Source organism: Pinus tabuliformis, chromosome 6, assembly GCF_031772625.1.
Source record: "Pinus tabuliformis cultivar Carrire ecotype Pingquan chromosome 6, CPIR1, whole genome shotgun sequence".
In the NCBI taxonomy this organism is placed as follows: domain Eukaryota; kingdom Viridiplantae; phylum Streptophyta; class Pinopsida; order Pinales; family Pinaceae; genus Pinus; species Pinus tabuliformis.
This window is the reverse complement of record NC_142292.1, coordinates 1747331521-1747347704: the sequence shown is the minus strand read 5'-3', so window position 1 is coordinate 1747347704 and position 16184 is coordinate 1747331521. Positions and strand designations below refer to the sequence as shown.

The window sequence follows — 16184 nt, the reverse complement described above, 5'->3', positions numbered from 1 at the left end:
TGAATCATAGAGTTCTTTCAGCGTTTGTAAAGCTTCAAAGGCAATGGAATAGGATGAAATATGACGACTTACTTCTTCATTTACAGATGTTGTGATCAATGCATAGGCTTTGCTGTTCTTGTTTTCCCAAATGACAAGTTCTTTATCTGATGTAGGCTGCACAGGGTCTTTGTCTTCTTCTCCGACACACACTCCTTTCCACAGCTCATTGTAGATGTAATGCATGAGCGATAAATTAGAACAAATATTGATTGCATGTTTCATGGAGAACAATAAAACTTTGTCCCACTATCACCTGGTCCTCCAACTTATCCCAACTTAGTGGTATTATGCAATGCCTTCCATATAACACTTCAAGTGGGGACATTCCAATTGAACTATGCTAACTTCTATTGTATGCAAATTCAACCAAGGGAAAGTAACTTTCCTAATGTGTTTGTTGGTCCATAACATACATCCTCAACATATCTTCCATGACTTGGTTCACCCTTTTTGATTTCCCATTAGTCTCAGGGTGATAAGCTGTACTTAAATTTACTTGACTTCCTAAAGAATAATGCATACAAGTCCAACATCTTGAAGTGAATCGAGAATCCCTATCATATATGATCTTCTTAGGAACTCCATGGAACCTGATATTTCATTTATAAATGCTCGAGCTATGTCAAATACTTCATAAGTATATTTTACGAGAATAAAGTGAACACTTTTCGTTAGTTTATCCATTATGACCAAAATGACATAATTTTTTATGGGGTAAGAGGTAGCCTTATGGCAAAATCCATAGAAATCACCTCCCACTTGCTCAGAGGAATGTTGTGTGGTTGTAGGAGACTTGTTAGGTGATGATGGTTGACTTTTAGTTACTGACACTCTAGACATTTTGTAACGAATTAGATGATATCATGCTTCATGCCTTCCCAAAAGAAGAGTTTCCTTGTGTAAGCATACATTTGATTTACACTAGGATGTGCAAAATAAAGTGCTTTGTTGACTTCCTTGACCCTGATGGTGTTTCAAATGTCTCCAATATCAGGGATATACATTCTTCATTAGAATTGTAACAATCCATTGTTATTTTTTTATTTTTGAGTATCTTGGGAGGTACTCCAAGCCCTAGGGTTCAAGGTTTGGAGGTTGGAGCACCACAAAGTCACTTGTGGGCTTGGAACCTAAGGTTGGGGTTTTGTAATACATATGGGAATGAAAAAAATTTAGGTGATAAATGATGGCATGGTGAATCCAACGCTTCGAAAATCACTCAAATTGGAGCTCTAAAACTTGAGATATAATTTTTTAAATGTCCTTGTCATGTTTTGTGCAAGTCAGCTTGGGGGGACAAGTCCCCCCCGCACCCCCCCGCGTGGAGGGGTGTACAAGACTTCCTGGGGTATACATCCGGCTGAAACAGAGACCTTTGAACAATCATGCTCCACACACAACAAGGGTCATACAACATCCTTATAGGTATGGACTGGTTGGAAAAACATTGGTCCCTTATTAACTGTAAGACCAAAACCATTAATTACCAGGATAAGAAAGGAGAAAGGCAGGAAATCCAAGATATTCAAAAGCCTCTGCAAATAATGCCTGTAACAGTCTCCCAATTAGAAAAATGCATCAGAAAAGGTTGCTAAGTTTATGCAATTCAAGTAGGGTATGCTAACTCTAAAGATAAAACTGTTTCACTATAAAACATACCAGTGATACAAAATTTTCTGGATGTATTCGCTGAGGAAATCTCGAGCCTACCCCCGAAAAGGGACATAGATTTCACCATTGAGCTAATTCCAGGGGTTTCCCCAGTCTTTCGAGCCCCTTATCGTATGAGCATACCAAATCTGACATAATTAAAGATGTAGCTACAAGAGATGCTTGATAAAAGGTATATCCATCCCATTGTGTCCCGTTGGGGAGCTCTAGTGCTTTTTGTTAAGAAAAAGGACGAAACATTGCAAATGTGCATGGATTACTGTCAGTTAAACAAACTAACCATTAAAGAAAAAAATACCCCCTTCCCCGTATAGATGAGTTTTTTGATTAGGTAAAGGGTGCAACCGTATTCTCAAAATTCGATCTCCGCTCGGGTTATCATCAGATCAGGATAAAAGAGGAAGATATAGCAAAAACTGCATTTAGAAATCGTTATGGACATTATGAGTTCGTAGTGCTACTTTTTGGGCTAACTAATGCCCAAAAAACCTTCATGTGTATGATAAACAATATATTTCATCAGTTTTAGACAAGCTTGTGTTAATTTTTATTGATGACATACTGATATACTCTTGGAGCATCGAAGAACATAAGGAGCATCTTTGTATTGTTCTTCAAGTCCTAAGAGAACACTAGCTGTACGCCAAGTACAACAAATGTGACTTCTTTAAGGAACAAATCCAGTACTTAGGACATGTCATCACCAAGAATGGAATCACAGTAGACCCAGAGAAAATAAGGACTATCATGGAATGGTCGGTACCGAAGGATGTAGCTGACATAAGATCGTTCATGGGTCTAGCTGGATACTATAGATGATTTGTGGAAGGTTTTTCTAGGGTGGCCTACCCTATTACCTCTCTGCAAAAGAAAGGAAAAACCTTTAAATGGACCATTGACTGTCAAAGAAGCTTTGATCAACTTAAACATCTACTTACCACCACGCCCATATTGAGCATTGTTTATCCCAATAAAGAATATGTGGTCTGTACAGATGCTAGCAAGGAGGGTGTAGGTGGCATATTAATGCAAGAAGGGAAAGTTCTTGTGTATGAATCAAGAAAGCTTAAAGAATATGAACAAAGGTATTCGGCCTACGACTTAGAACTGATAGCAGTCATCCATGCCTTAAAAATGTGGTGACATTACTTAATGGGTAAGAAATTTTTGTTAATGACTGATCATCACAGTCTAACAAACTACTTTAGAAAACCCACTTTGAATGCTAGGAAAGCTCATTGGGCAGACTTCCTAAGTGAATTCGATTTTGAAATCAAACATTTGAAGGGAAAAGAAAACCGGGTTGCAGATTCCTTAAGTCGAAAGGTAAATTGTTTACATGAAATTTCTTTCATTGATTCACGAATTACTTTTTATGAGAAGATTCGTGAAACAACCATGCAAGATTTAATATATAAACATTTACGGCAGCAAGAAAAAATTTCAAACAACCATGAACAAGAATCGGGATATGAGGTAAATTCAAAAGAATCGCTGATTTATAAGAAAAGTTTATATGTGCCTAACCACAAACATATTAAAAATTTAATTTTAGATGAATATCATAAGATTCCTTATGTAGGCCACCCCAGGTACCAGAAAATGATTTCTTCCCTTAGAAATGATTTTTTCTGGCCTGGTATGAAGAAGAGGTAGCAAAATATTTAGCCCGATGTCTACAATGCCAGAAAATAAACGCTGAGCACCAACACCCAGCAGGTTTACTCCACCCTTTGCCTATTCCTAAATGGAAATGGAAACCATATCCATCAATTTCAATACTGGACTACCAAAGTCAAAAAAGCAAAATGACTCAATCATGGTGGTAGTGGAAAAATTAAGCAAATCTGCTCATTTCATACCAGTAAAGTCAACTTATAAAGTGGTACAAATTGCTAACGTCTTTATGTAAAACATTTTAAAATTACATGGAATACACAAAATGATCATTTCTGACCGTGATGTGAAATTTACATCAGTGTTCTGGAAAGCTCTATTTGAAGGATTGGGCACACAGTTACACTTCAACTTGCATATCATCCTCAAATGGATGGGCAGACGGAGGGAGTAAATCAAGTAGTAGAAGACATGTTGCGAACTTATGTAATGCAACAACCATCTAAATGCGAAGAGTACTTGCACTTGTTAGAATTTTCCTATAACAATGGATACCACACATCTTTACAGACGGATACCTTTGAAGTGTTATACGGAAGTAAGTGCAGGACACCCTTGAGTTGGAGTGGTCCAGAGGACAAGTTGATGTTGTTGAAAATAATACTAAGAGGGGGGGTTGAATCAGTATTTAGCAACAATCATTTTTCATTTCCATAATCAGATTCATATACACTACTTTAGTTAATGGAACCTGCATGTATACGCGACTGTGATTAAGGAAACTAGCGTATATCCAACAAACTTATGATTCAATCATATGTTAATCTTTAATCAGTGTATCAGAATCATAAATAGTAACCAGGAGCAGTAAAAACAGAACAAACAGTCACACATATGAACACAAGATATAAGGTGGAAACCCAATGCGGGTGAAAACCACATGCTACAATCGTCTCTATCTTCCTTTTAATAATGAGAAACTTCTTTTACAATTCTTTTACTGGCGCAGTCTTATACCAGTACGCAGGCTTCTACTTGCAGAAGGCTACAACCTTCTCTCATTCTCCAGCTTCTCTTGGAAGGGAGTTACAACCCCCTAGCTCTTGTACTAGCCAATATGTTTAGTAGTACATAGGCGCCGATCTACAGAATGCTACAACCTTCTCTTTTCTTCCAGGGATCACGTTTCATGAGTTTTTAGACTGGATCCATCAATAACATCAAAGCCCAAAATCAATCATCATTGTAATACAATCATCAACTATATCTGCATCATCAATCTCTGAATCACCCAACAATTGAAACACTGAAACCCTGTCAACAAAACATAGTCACCAGAACATAGAGCAGAACACAAAACTCTGTAACAACCACTAGACCCAACAACAATCTCAAATATCAAATCTTATAATGTGTACGCTACTTTGCTGTGTCAAACCTGCGTGTATACGCATGTTTATCAAAGGGTATCTGCGTATACGTGACTTTCGTATGTTGAATCAGCGTGTATACGCCATTTTATCTATGCCAACCTGTGTACAAATCTAGAAATGCTAACTTAAAGCATCACACTTCTTTCAGACTTCCTTCATACCCAGATCATCACATTTACATACTAAAAACATGCGTCAGTATTCAGATCTAGAATGTTCAAGATCAAACCACATAATGATACTTTACTTCAAGCCTTAAGATCTTGACCCATCATTAGATCTTATTCTTCATCAAGCGCTAAGGTTCATCCTCGATCCAACTATGCACCATAACCCAATAACTTGTATACTAGATCTTATTCTTCATCAGATATTCAATACTTGAGTGCCTTTGTCTAATGATCTTCTCCTCCTTTTATAGTCTTAGGCCTTACCCAATACCATGGACCAAAAACACTTAGGACCAATACCTTGGACCAAATACCTAGGGTCAACACTTCAGACTAGATACCTTGGACCAATACCATGGACCAAAATACCATGGACCAAATACCACGGACCAAAACTTAGTTTTCCAACATGTACACGCCTTTCCTTCCATGAAAGTGCGTGTGTATGCTATACATGCCTTCTGGTTTGCTAACTTGCGTGTACACGCAACTTGGTCAATAGGGAACCCGTGTATACCTCTTTTTCTTCATTCTGAAAGTCTGAACTGAAACTTTGAGTTGTTAACATGCTGAAATGTGTTCTGTCATCTGAGTGAGTTTCCATCAAGAACAACACCTGAGTCACAATGCCAACAATCTCCCCCTTTGGACTTGATGGCAACTCCAAGTCACTCTCACCCTTTGTCATCAAGGGCAAAGGGTTATGTGCCCCTTGAGTACATGCTGAAGTGTGCTGATTGAGCTCCCCCTTTGTACATGCTCCCCCTGAGCACATGCAATGTCTGCAAAAGAATAACATGACTCTATACATACATTTCCAATGACCTTCCTATCACTAAGGACTCATATATCCATCTCCCTACCAAGTGTGGATATACCAAATGTTTATACATGTTAAAACAAGAACATTACATCATCCAGCTCATGCATAGAGGGGTAACAAAATATGACCTTGACATTAAAATTTACACATGATATGTAAAATAGAGACAAAATATCTTAGTCATTAGTAGCATCTATCAATCAGCATCCAGACCAAAGACCATGGTCTCCCCCAAACCTGTTCCACCGGCATCAAAAATAACTATGTGAATTTGAACCAAGATCTTCTGAAATAATGCCAACAATGCATTATTAGAACCACATACTCTCCCTGAACCTGTGCTAGATGTTCACCACAAGTAATCCTCTTTTCTCATGAATCTGGCCCACAACTTCTCCTCAAACCAACATATACGCGACTGTATCCATAGAAACCAGCGTATGTACGTGACTACGCTTCATGAAACTCACATATAACCACCTTGCTCTGAAACAGATAGGATTTAATAGTAGGATGATGCGTCAACTACTCCCAGATTCTGTTTGAGATATTCAAATGTTTCTCTGGGCAGTGGTTGGGTGACTATATCAGCAACCTATTCTTTGGAGGAAACATACTCCAATTTGACCTTTTGTTCAAGCACTTGTTCATGTAGAAATGATATTTGATGGGTATGTGCTTGGTCTTGGAATACATGACTGGATTCTTAGAAATACTTATAGCACTTGTATTATCACATAGAATGGAGATGGGTGGAGTACATGTGATTTGATTGTCTTGCAATGTTTGCATCATCCAAAGGAGTTGTGTGCAACAGCCACATATTCTGCTTCAACTGTAGATAATGCAATTGAACTTTGTTTCTTGCTGAACCAAGACACTAATGTGGAACCCATATAGAATGCACCACCACTAGTGCTTTTCCGGTCATCAGTGCTTCCTGCCCAATCTGCATTCGTATATGCATGAACTGTAAGATCTGTATCTCTAGGATATCATAAGCCAAAATTTTGTGTTCCTTGAAGATATTTGAAAATCCTTTTAACTGCCTGAAGGTGTGATTCCTTTGGATTTTCTTGGAATCTTCCAACTATTCCTACTGCATGCATGATTTCTGGTCGGGTACCTGTTAGAAAAAGTAGACTGCCAATCATGGATCTGTAAGTTGGTTGATGTACTACTACTGATTCATCATTTGAGCTGAGATTGCATCCTGTTACCATTGGGGTACATACTAGTTTAGATTCTTCCATGCCGTACTTTCTCAATATCTATTTGAGATATTTGGTTTGTGACAAAAAAATACCATCTTTATTTTGTTGAACTTGTAGACCAAGAAAATATGTAAGCTCACCAAGCAGAGACATTTCAAATTCTTGCTACATTATTGAAGCAAAATTTTGACTCATGGCTTCTTCATTGCTACCAAAAATGATATCATCAACATACACAACAAGTATTAGCAATTTATTATTGTCAATCTTTGTATATAAATTGCTATTAGCTGATCCCTTCGAAAAACCTTGTTGATGGAGATATTTTTAAGACGGTAATATCAGGCCCTTGGAGCTTGTTTTAGACCATAGAGAGCCTTTTTGAGCCTGGATACAAGTTTTGCATCACTTCCAAGAATGAATCCGTCTAGTTGCTCAATATAGACTTCTTCTTCTAAGTCTCCATTAAGAAAGGCAGATTTTACATCCATTTGGTATACTTTGAAGTTTTGAAAACTAGAAAGAGCAAGGAACATTCTTATGGCTTCAAGTCTAGCAACAAGTGCAAAAGTTTCTTCAAAATCTATACCTTCTTGTTGAACATATCCTTTACAAACAAGTCTGGCCTTGTTTCTAATAACTTCTCCATTTTCATTCAGCTTATTTTTGAATATCCATTTAGTTCCTATGATATTCTTATCATGAGGTCTAGGAACCAATTCCCAAGTATTATTCTTTTCAAGTTGCTCAAGTTCTTCATTCATGGCCTTGACCCAACATTCATCTTTGCATGCTTCATTTACATTTTGAGGTTCGGTGGAGGATAGTAATGCTAGATAGCTTGAAGCTTCTGCAATATTTCTTCTTGTCTGTACACCTGCCTCCTTCTGTCCCAAAATTTGAGTCTCTGGATGATTTTTTTGAACATACTTGGACGAAGTCTTTTCTTCTACCGTTATCTCTTCTTTAGGTGTTTCATTGGTTTCTTCTTCAAAATCAGTGTGATTTGCTGTGGGAGGATAATCCTCATCTTCTTCATAATCTTCGGTTTTTACTTGTTTTGGATTTTTGGATGTTCATCAACCACAACATCAATACTTTCAACAATTTTCCTAAGTCTTTTATTATAACATTTATATCCTTTACTTCGGGAAGAGTAACCAAGGAGAATACCTTCATCTGCTCTGGGTTCAAACTTGCCAATATTTTCATCAGTCCTTTTGATGTAACATTTCCTTCCAAAAACTTTGAAGTACTTTACCATACCAAAGTTCATGTGGAGTTTGGGTGCTGTTTACTCGAACATTTGTTTTGTTGAGAATAGTGACGGTAGTGAATCCAACTTCACCCCAGAAGGTTGTAGGAGTTCCAGAATCATCTAGCATAGCCCGAGCTATTTGTTGAACAATTCTGTTCATTCTTTCTACCACTCCATTTTGCTGAGGAGTCCTTGTGGTGGAGTATTCCCTTTTTATTCCATGCTCTTCACAAAAGTCGAAGAATTCATCCGAGGTAAATTCCCCTCCTCTATCAGATCTGAGGCATTTGATTTTGCGATCTGATTCATTTTCAACCAAAGTTTTGAAGGCTTTGAATTTTTCAAATGCTTCATCTTTATGCTTTAGAAGTCCTATCCAACACATTCTGGAAAAATCGTCAATGAACAATATAAAGTATTCTTCTCCACGAGGTGACTTTTTCCTTGATGGACCACATAAATCAGTATGAACAAGTTCAAGAGGCTTACTAGCTGATCCTTCCTTTTCAGGGAAATGTGCTTTGGTTTTCTTACCAAATTGACATGATTTTCATATTGCATTTTCTGGAATGCTGATATCAGGACAATCACAAACAACCTAGAATCTACATGCTTTTCTTATTTGAGAGAAGCTTAGATGCCCCAATCTTCTGTGCCATAGCTAGTGTTCATCATTTTTGCTTAGATAGCACTGTTGTTGTCCTCCCTTGAGTATGTATAAGTTTTTTGGAGTTCTTATACCTTTGATCACTGTTTCTCTTGTATCAAGCTCATGAACAACACATCCATTTGATCGAAATACTACTTCATTTCCTTGATCACACATTTGAGTGACACTCAACAAGTTATGCTTTAGACCATCAACATACATAACATTTCCAGCTTTAACTTTTTCTTTTAAGAGAACAGAGCCTTTACCTTTTATGATAGCAGGAGTGTCATTTCCAAATGAGACCTTCTTTTCCTTTTCTAAGGCATTATATGAATGAAGTTTTTCTTTGTCACCTGTCATGTGTTTTGAGCATCCACTGTCGATATACCACTGATTTTCTTGTCCTTCTGCATACAAGGCTATACCACATCTTTCTGTTTGCGGTTCTTTCTTTCTCCATATTTTGGGACTCAATGAAGTTTTCTCCTTCTGAGATGTTTGCCGAAATTTACTCCTGCATTCAGATTCTTCATGACCGAAGTTGTTACAAATAGAGCATTCTATTTCATTTTCAAGAAGAGAAAAGTTATTGTAGGTCCTTTTCATGATCCCTGTCACATTCCTTTGATTTCATGCTTCTCTACTCATGATGGTCTTGTAAGCAACACATTGAGCAGCTTTGTGTCCAAATTTATGACATGAAAAGCATTGGCCATTAAAGAAGTCCCTGCGATTATCGAATCTACTGACCTGGTGATTGTAGTTTCTATTGACATTCAATCTTGAAGCAGATTGAGTATGATTTACCTGAGATTGGTTGTAGCTTCTGTTCATCCTTGAAGTATATTGAACTCGATTTACCTGGTGATCTGTTTTATGCCTTTGCTGATGATTGTCAAACTGTTCACTGCTATTTGTTGCATCAAGATAACTTTTAGTGGAGGTTGACGACTTCTGTGCTTGAGATGCTTCTTCAGTATATCGAAGACCTGTCTTTATCAGAGGAGAATTCTGCACTTTGATAATTTCATTTAAGGTTTCTGATCCTTTAACAAATCTAAGATTGAGAGCTTTTGTTTTCTCAATATCCTTTCTTAAACCCACAATTTCACATTCAAGTTTTTCATTGTGTTTTTCTCTTTCTGCAAGTTGGAATGTCAAAATATCTATAATCATATTCTTTTCTTCTAGACAGATTTTGAGTTTAGAGATTTCTTCATAAAGGTCATCTTCATCTAAAGCATCCAAGAAATCATCATCTTCAAAAGCCATCAGAAGTCTATAGTCATTACTATTTTCATCTTCATCACTAATTGATAAACCATCGCTATGTTCATGAGTATAGTAGCTCTTCTTACTTACACTTTGTTTTTTGTTCCATTTTGTAGATTCCTTACCTTTATCAAACTTATCTTTATGAGGACATTTGGCTGCATAATGACCAACTCTTCCACAAGAAAAACATTTGAAAGGTAGTTTACCTCTGAATCTTCTGAATCCTCGTTGAAGGTTCTTGACAAAGTTTGCTTCTTCTTCCTCTTCTGAATTATGTCCTGATTCCTTTTGTTGAAGCTTTAAATGCGGCTTCTCTAGTATCTGAAGGAACCCCTTTTCTCATTTCGAAGGAAGTTAAGTTTCCATGCAGCTGTGTCATAGTAATAGTCTGAAGATCCTGCTTTTCTTCTATGACAGATACTTTTGATTCAAACTTAGTAGACAAGGATTTTAAAACTTTTTCAACTAAAGTAACTTCCTTTATCTCTTCACCCAAGTTCTTCATGCAATTAACAATCTCATCTATACGTAAGAAGTAACTAGCTATACTTTCATCATTGTGCATTTTGAGAGTTTGCAGTTTTCCACGTTTTACCTGATTGTCTCCTTCTAGCTTAGAACGATCTTGTCCCATATTTCCTTGGCAATTTTGAGCTGCATAACTTTGACAAATTCTGATTGTGACAGACTCTCCAATAATGTATTAATAGCCTTGGCATTGGTTTCATATTGCTTTTTACCTACCATATCTGTAGGAATTGCTGATGGAAATGTATATCCTCCTTCCACGATTTCCCAGACATTTGTTCCAAGAGTTTGAAGATAGGTTGTGGTTCTTACCTTCCAATAAATGAAGTTGCTCCCATTAAAGATTGGTGGTCTAAAGGATCCCTCTCTTTCGTAGTTTCTTATGATGATAGATCTTCCTTCAAGCAATCAAGCTTTTTCTGAAGGACCTGCTTTAATTCCAATGATTGGAAATAATACTTAGAGGGCGGGTGGGGGTGGGGTGGTGAATCAGTGTTTAGCAATAATCATTTTTTATTTCCATAATCAAATTCGTATACACTACTTTAGTTAATGGAACCTACGTGTATATGTGATTGTGATTAAGGCAACTAGTGTATATCCAATGAACTTATGATTCAATCATATGTTAATCTTTAATTAGTGTATCCGAATCATAAATAGTAACCAGGTGCAGTAAAAACATAACAGATAGTCACACATATGAACACAAGATATAAGGTGGAAACCTAATGTAGGCGAAAACCACCTGCTGCAATCGTCTCTATCTTTCTTTTAATACTAAGAAATTTCTTTTACAATTCTTGTACTGGCGTAGTCTTATACCAGTACGCAGGCTTCTACCTGCAGAACGCTACAACCTTCTCTCATTCTCCAGCTTCTCCTGGAATGGAGCTACAACCCCTAGCTCTTGTACTAGCCAATATATTTAGTAGTACGTAGGCACCGACCTACAGAAGGCTACAACCTTCTCTTTTCTTCTAGGGACCACGTTTCATAAATTTTCAGACTGGATCCATCAATAACATCAAAGCCCAAAATCAATCATCATTGTAATACAATTATCAACTATATCCGCATCATCAATCTATGAATCACCCAACAACTGAATCACTGAAACCCTGTCATCAAAACATAGTCACCAGAACACAGAGCAGAACACAGAACTCTGCAACAACCACTAGACCCAACATCAATCTCAAATATCAAATCTTATAATGTGTACGCTACTTCGCTGTGTCGAACCTGTGTGTATATGCATGTTTTTCAAAGTGTATTTGCGTATATGCAACTTTCGTATGTTGAATCAGTGTGTATACGCCGTTTTATCTAGGCCAACCTGTGTAGAGATCTAGAAATGCTAACTTAAAGCATCACACTTATTTCAGACTTCATTCATACCCAGATCATCACATTTACATAGTAAAAACATGCGTCAGTATTCAGATCTAGAATGTTCAAGATCAAACCACATAATGATACTTTACTTCAAGCCTTAAGATCTTGACCCATCATTAGATCTTATTCTTCATCAAGCGCTAAGGTTCATCCTCGATCCAGCTATGCACCATAACCCAATAACCTATATATTAGATCTTATTCTTCATCAGATATTCAATACTTGAGTGCCTTTGCCTAATGATCTTCTCCTCCTTTTATAGTCTTAGGCCTTACCCAATACCATAGACCAAAACCACTTAGGACCAATACCTTGGACCAAATACCTGGGGTCAACACTTTGGACCAGATACCTTGGACCAATACCATGGATCAAAATACCATGGACCAAATACCACGGACCAAAGCTTAGTTTTCCAACATATATGCGCCTTTCCTTCCATGAAAGTGCATGTGTACGCTATACGCGCCTTTTGGTCTGTGAACCTGCATGTACACACGACTTGGTCAATAGGGAACCTGCGTATACCTCTTTTTCTTCATTCTGAGAGTCTGAACTGAAACTCTGAGTTGTGAATCTGCTGAAATGTGTTCTATCATCTGAGTGAGTTGCCATCAAGGACAACACCTGAGTCATAATGCCAACAGATGTTAGGACCAGATATGTTAGAGGAAATGGAGGAGATGGTGAAAAAGGTACGAGCCAATTTGAAAGTCGCTCAGGACCGACAAAAGAACTTTGCTGATCGGAAAAGAAGCTTCCGGGAATTTCAAGTAGGGGATCATGTTTACATTCGAGTGTGAGCCAAGAAAAGCACCTTGCAATGGACCGAATGTGCTAAACTAGCACCCTGATTTTGTGGGCCTTTCCAAATTTTAGCTCGAATCGGACCAGTGGCTTACCAGCTTGCCTTACCCAGCCACATTCGTGTGCACAATGTCTTTCATGTTTCTCTACTTAAGAAATACATTTATGATGCTAATCATGTAATCAATTGGCAAGACATTGAGGTAAATATATATAATAAGTTTTCTTTTAATACAGATTTATTGAACAAGCTGGTTGATGACTTTAAGTTGTTTTGTTGCTATGTATAGGTCAAACTGGAAGGCGAGTTCTTGGTCGAACCTTTGGTTATACTAGATTGGAGAGAAGTAATGCTGCAGAAATGAGTTATCACCTAGGTTAAAGTGAAATAACAACACTATGGGCCAGAAGAGGCTACTTGGGAAGATGAACAGGTTATGAAGGAGACCTTTCTAGGTTTATTTTCAGAGAGAAAACATCGCGATGATGTTACATCTTTGGGGGGGGGGGAATATGTGACATCCCAGACCATGTGAATATTTAAATTGCTGCAGAACAAACAAACTATTATTATCTTAGTTATAAAAACCATTTTTGGAATTTAATTCTTTTTTGAAAAGTGAAATGGCAGTTATCTTTAAATATTATTTTACTTTCTAAGTAGTTAGAGAGACAGTTACCTGTCCTTAATTGATTTCTTGAGGATTTATTCAAGAAGATCAAGAGGATAGGGGTATCTGAGATCATAAAAGAAATGAGCAAGAAAGTTAAAGAAGAATTTATATGTTGGTATGTCAGATACTTTTCTAGGGCTATGTCTGGTTAGGACGAGATATCATAGATTTTGAAAGTTAAAAGAAAGAAGGTTCTTGTAATCAGGAACAACTCGGGGGGAGATTCACTGATACAGTAATCTCAAGGTTAGGAGGAAAATAGTGAGCAGGTATAATGGTAAACCAAATCGGGAAAAACATTGTAACCAGATAAGTGAAAATTCTTGTATTAGCAAAGATAAAATATATATCTCTGTATAAGTTTGTGACTGATGCGTACTAACATATTGTAGAAATGGATTGGTTATTGTATGGGAAAATTTATAAGTCAATTGTTTTTGTATATATGTAAGAGGTAGATTACTTTGTCGATACTCAACATGTGTTATAATTATATTATAGAGAATAACTAAAAACTGAAAACTGATAGAGCTATCATTTTTTTTATTCAGCTAGTAGAATAATAAAAAATTATAGTAGATAAATGAAAAATGATAGGGTTATCTTTTATATTCAGAGTAATTAAAAGTACAATGTGAAAAAATGAAAGAGAAACAAACAATGCTTTTAAAATTTCAGTTAAACTTATCAATGTATTTAGTATAGTTAAATCTACAACGGAAAACTGGAAATTGAAAGATACATAACATCTATACCCTAAAAGTAGTATTATGGAAAAACGGAAACAACGACAACATATATATATATATATATATATATATATATATATATATATATATATATATATATACACATATATACATATCTATATATATATATATACATATACATATACATATACATATACATACATACATACATACATATATATATATATATATATATATATATATATATAATGAGAATACAAATACATAGGAGGCAAAAACCTGAGCTAGGGTAAGCTGATAGTCGAATATTAATAACCATTTAATATATACCAGAACAGAAACCAAACTAAAATTACGGAATCATTGAGACTCTGGAAAGATTGTGTAGCTGAAAGAGATTTTAAACACTTAGGATGAGATAAATAAACAACTTACCTTCTTCAAAGTCTTAAATAATTCCGACTGTAACCTTGAGGTACAGATTCAGTTAACTTGCCAAAAACCCAAGTAATATAACACAGAAAAATGAGTTAAGAACGGTCTTCCTAAAAACACGAAATTACAGAGGTAAAAAGAACTAATAATCATGGAAACGTTTACAGTGCCATAAATGATAATTAAAAAAGGGTATTATGATATCTATGGCCGACCATATACAGGTCTACAAAGGAAAATATCACCGTAGCGAGAAGCCATCCAAAACCGAGAAGCCATCCAAAACCCATGAACCAGGGAGATGGGCCATTGCCTCGAGGCTTTAACTCTTTAGCCATACACATATATAACGCCCTCTAGGGCCAATAATAAATCTAGATAGTAAAGACTAGCTCTAGAGCCCTTTGGCCCGAAAAAATATTAGTAAGATAATAGAAAAAAAAGGATTTAAGTACCCAGTGGTGAGAGAGTTTCCGCCATTTCCATGAGCAAAGGACCGAATGTGGACTTTCAACAGTCCCTCACCTAAATCTGCTGAACCTGTGAAACCCTCCATCCATACTGGATGGGTAAACAACTTAAAATTTTCATTTTGAACTGCAATGAAAATTAAGGAATGAAGAAAGGAAGTATTCAACCAAACTCACCTGATGGAAGCCACGGGTAGAAACCCTCTCTGCGAAAAGCTGGAACCAGGTGCCAAAGAAACCACAAGCAAGCTAAAGTCATGCCACGACGCAGGGGAATGAAGGTGAATCATGAGTAGACCCCTGAAAACAACAAAGCGACTGAAAGGACTCGTGCAGAACAATGATCCTTGAGCAGAGAAGGCAATATTCTTCTGCGGAGGTGAACAATAACCAAGCAAGACCAATACACTGAGGCATAGAACCCTAAATTCCACGTGCGCCGTCTGATCCAGACTATAGCCGGAGGCCATCGATGAGGGATCTATCTTGAGGACAAGGAGGGAGTTGTACAGTTGCGAAGGCTCTAGACCGCCACCTAGGTCGTGGGACAACCAGAGCAGTTAATATACATACGAAAGCCGAACATTATTCAATAAAATAGGCCAGTGTTCGGGAATTCATTTAACCAGATAATAAAGTGTAAGTTCAGTCTTGTACTGGCTAGTTAATGCCAAATCACCAGATCGGTAAATGGGCCTATTGGCCCATGTAACAAATGGCGGTTCCTATTTCCAACCCCATAGGAAAGTAATTGTGCCTTACATGCGCCGGAGATAGCCCCATATAACACGCGTTTTTTTTTTTCCCTGATCATTACCGCGCGCGTTATATCTGGCTATCTCCGGCGCATGTCAGGGCGCAATTACTTTCCTATGGGGTTGGAAATAGGAACAGCCCTAACAAATCCACCAAAGGATAATGAAGATTTAAATCATACTCTTATATACTTGTAATTACGAGTTGAACTGTTTAAAATATTTAAATCATACTCTTATATACTTGTAAT

General features: G+C 37.0%; 1 protein-coding gene across 2 annotated transcripts; it reads right to left on the bottom strand.

Moving 5' to 3' along the window:
* Positions 1-14982: 14982 nt before the first annotated feature.
* Positions 14983-15776, bottom strand: LOC149265896 (uncharacterized). Of its 2 annotated transcripts, none has more exons than XM_089394135.1 (2): positions 15356-15776; positions 14983-15269 (listed from the first exon to the last, which is right to left on the bottom strand). In XM_089394135.1, exons 1-2 carry the CDS (start codon positions 15646-15648, stop codon positions 15230-15232), a joined length of 333 nt encoding a protein of 110 aa, XP_089250261.1. In that variant the 5' UTR covers positions 15649-15776; the 3' UTR covers positions 14983-15229. The 2 variants fall into 2 exon arrangements, with proteins under 2 accessions (XP_089250261.1, XP_089250265.1); XM_089394139.1 differs by having other exon boundaries at positions 14983-15248.
* Positions 15777-16184: the final 408 nt, after the last annotated feature.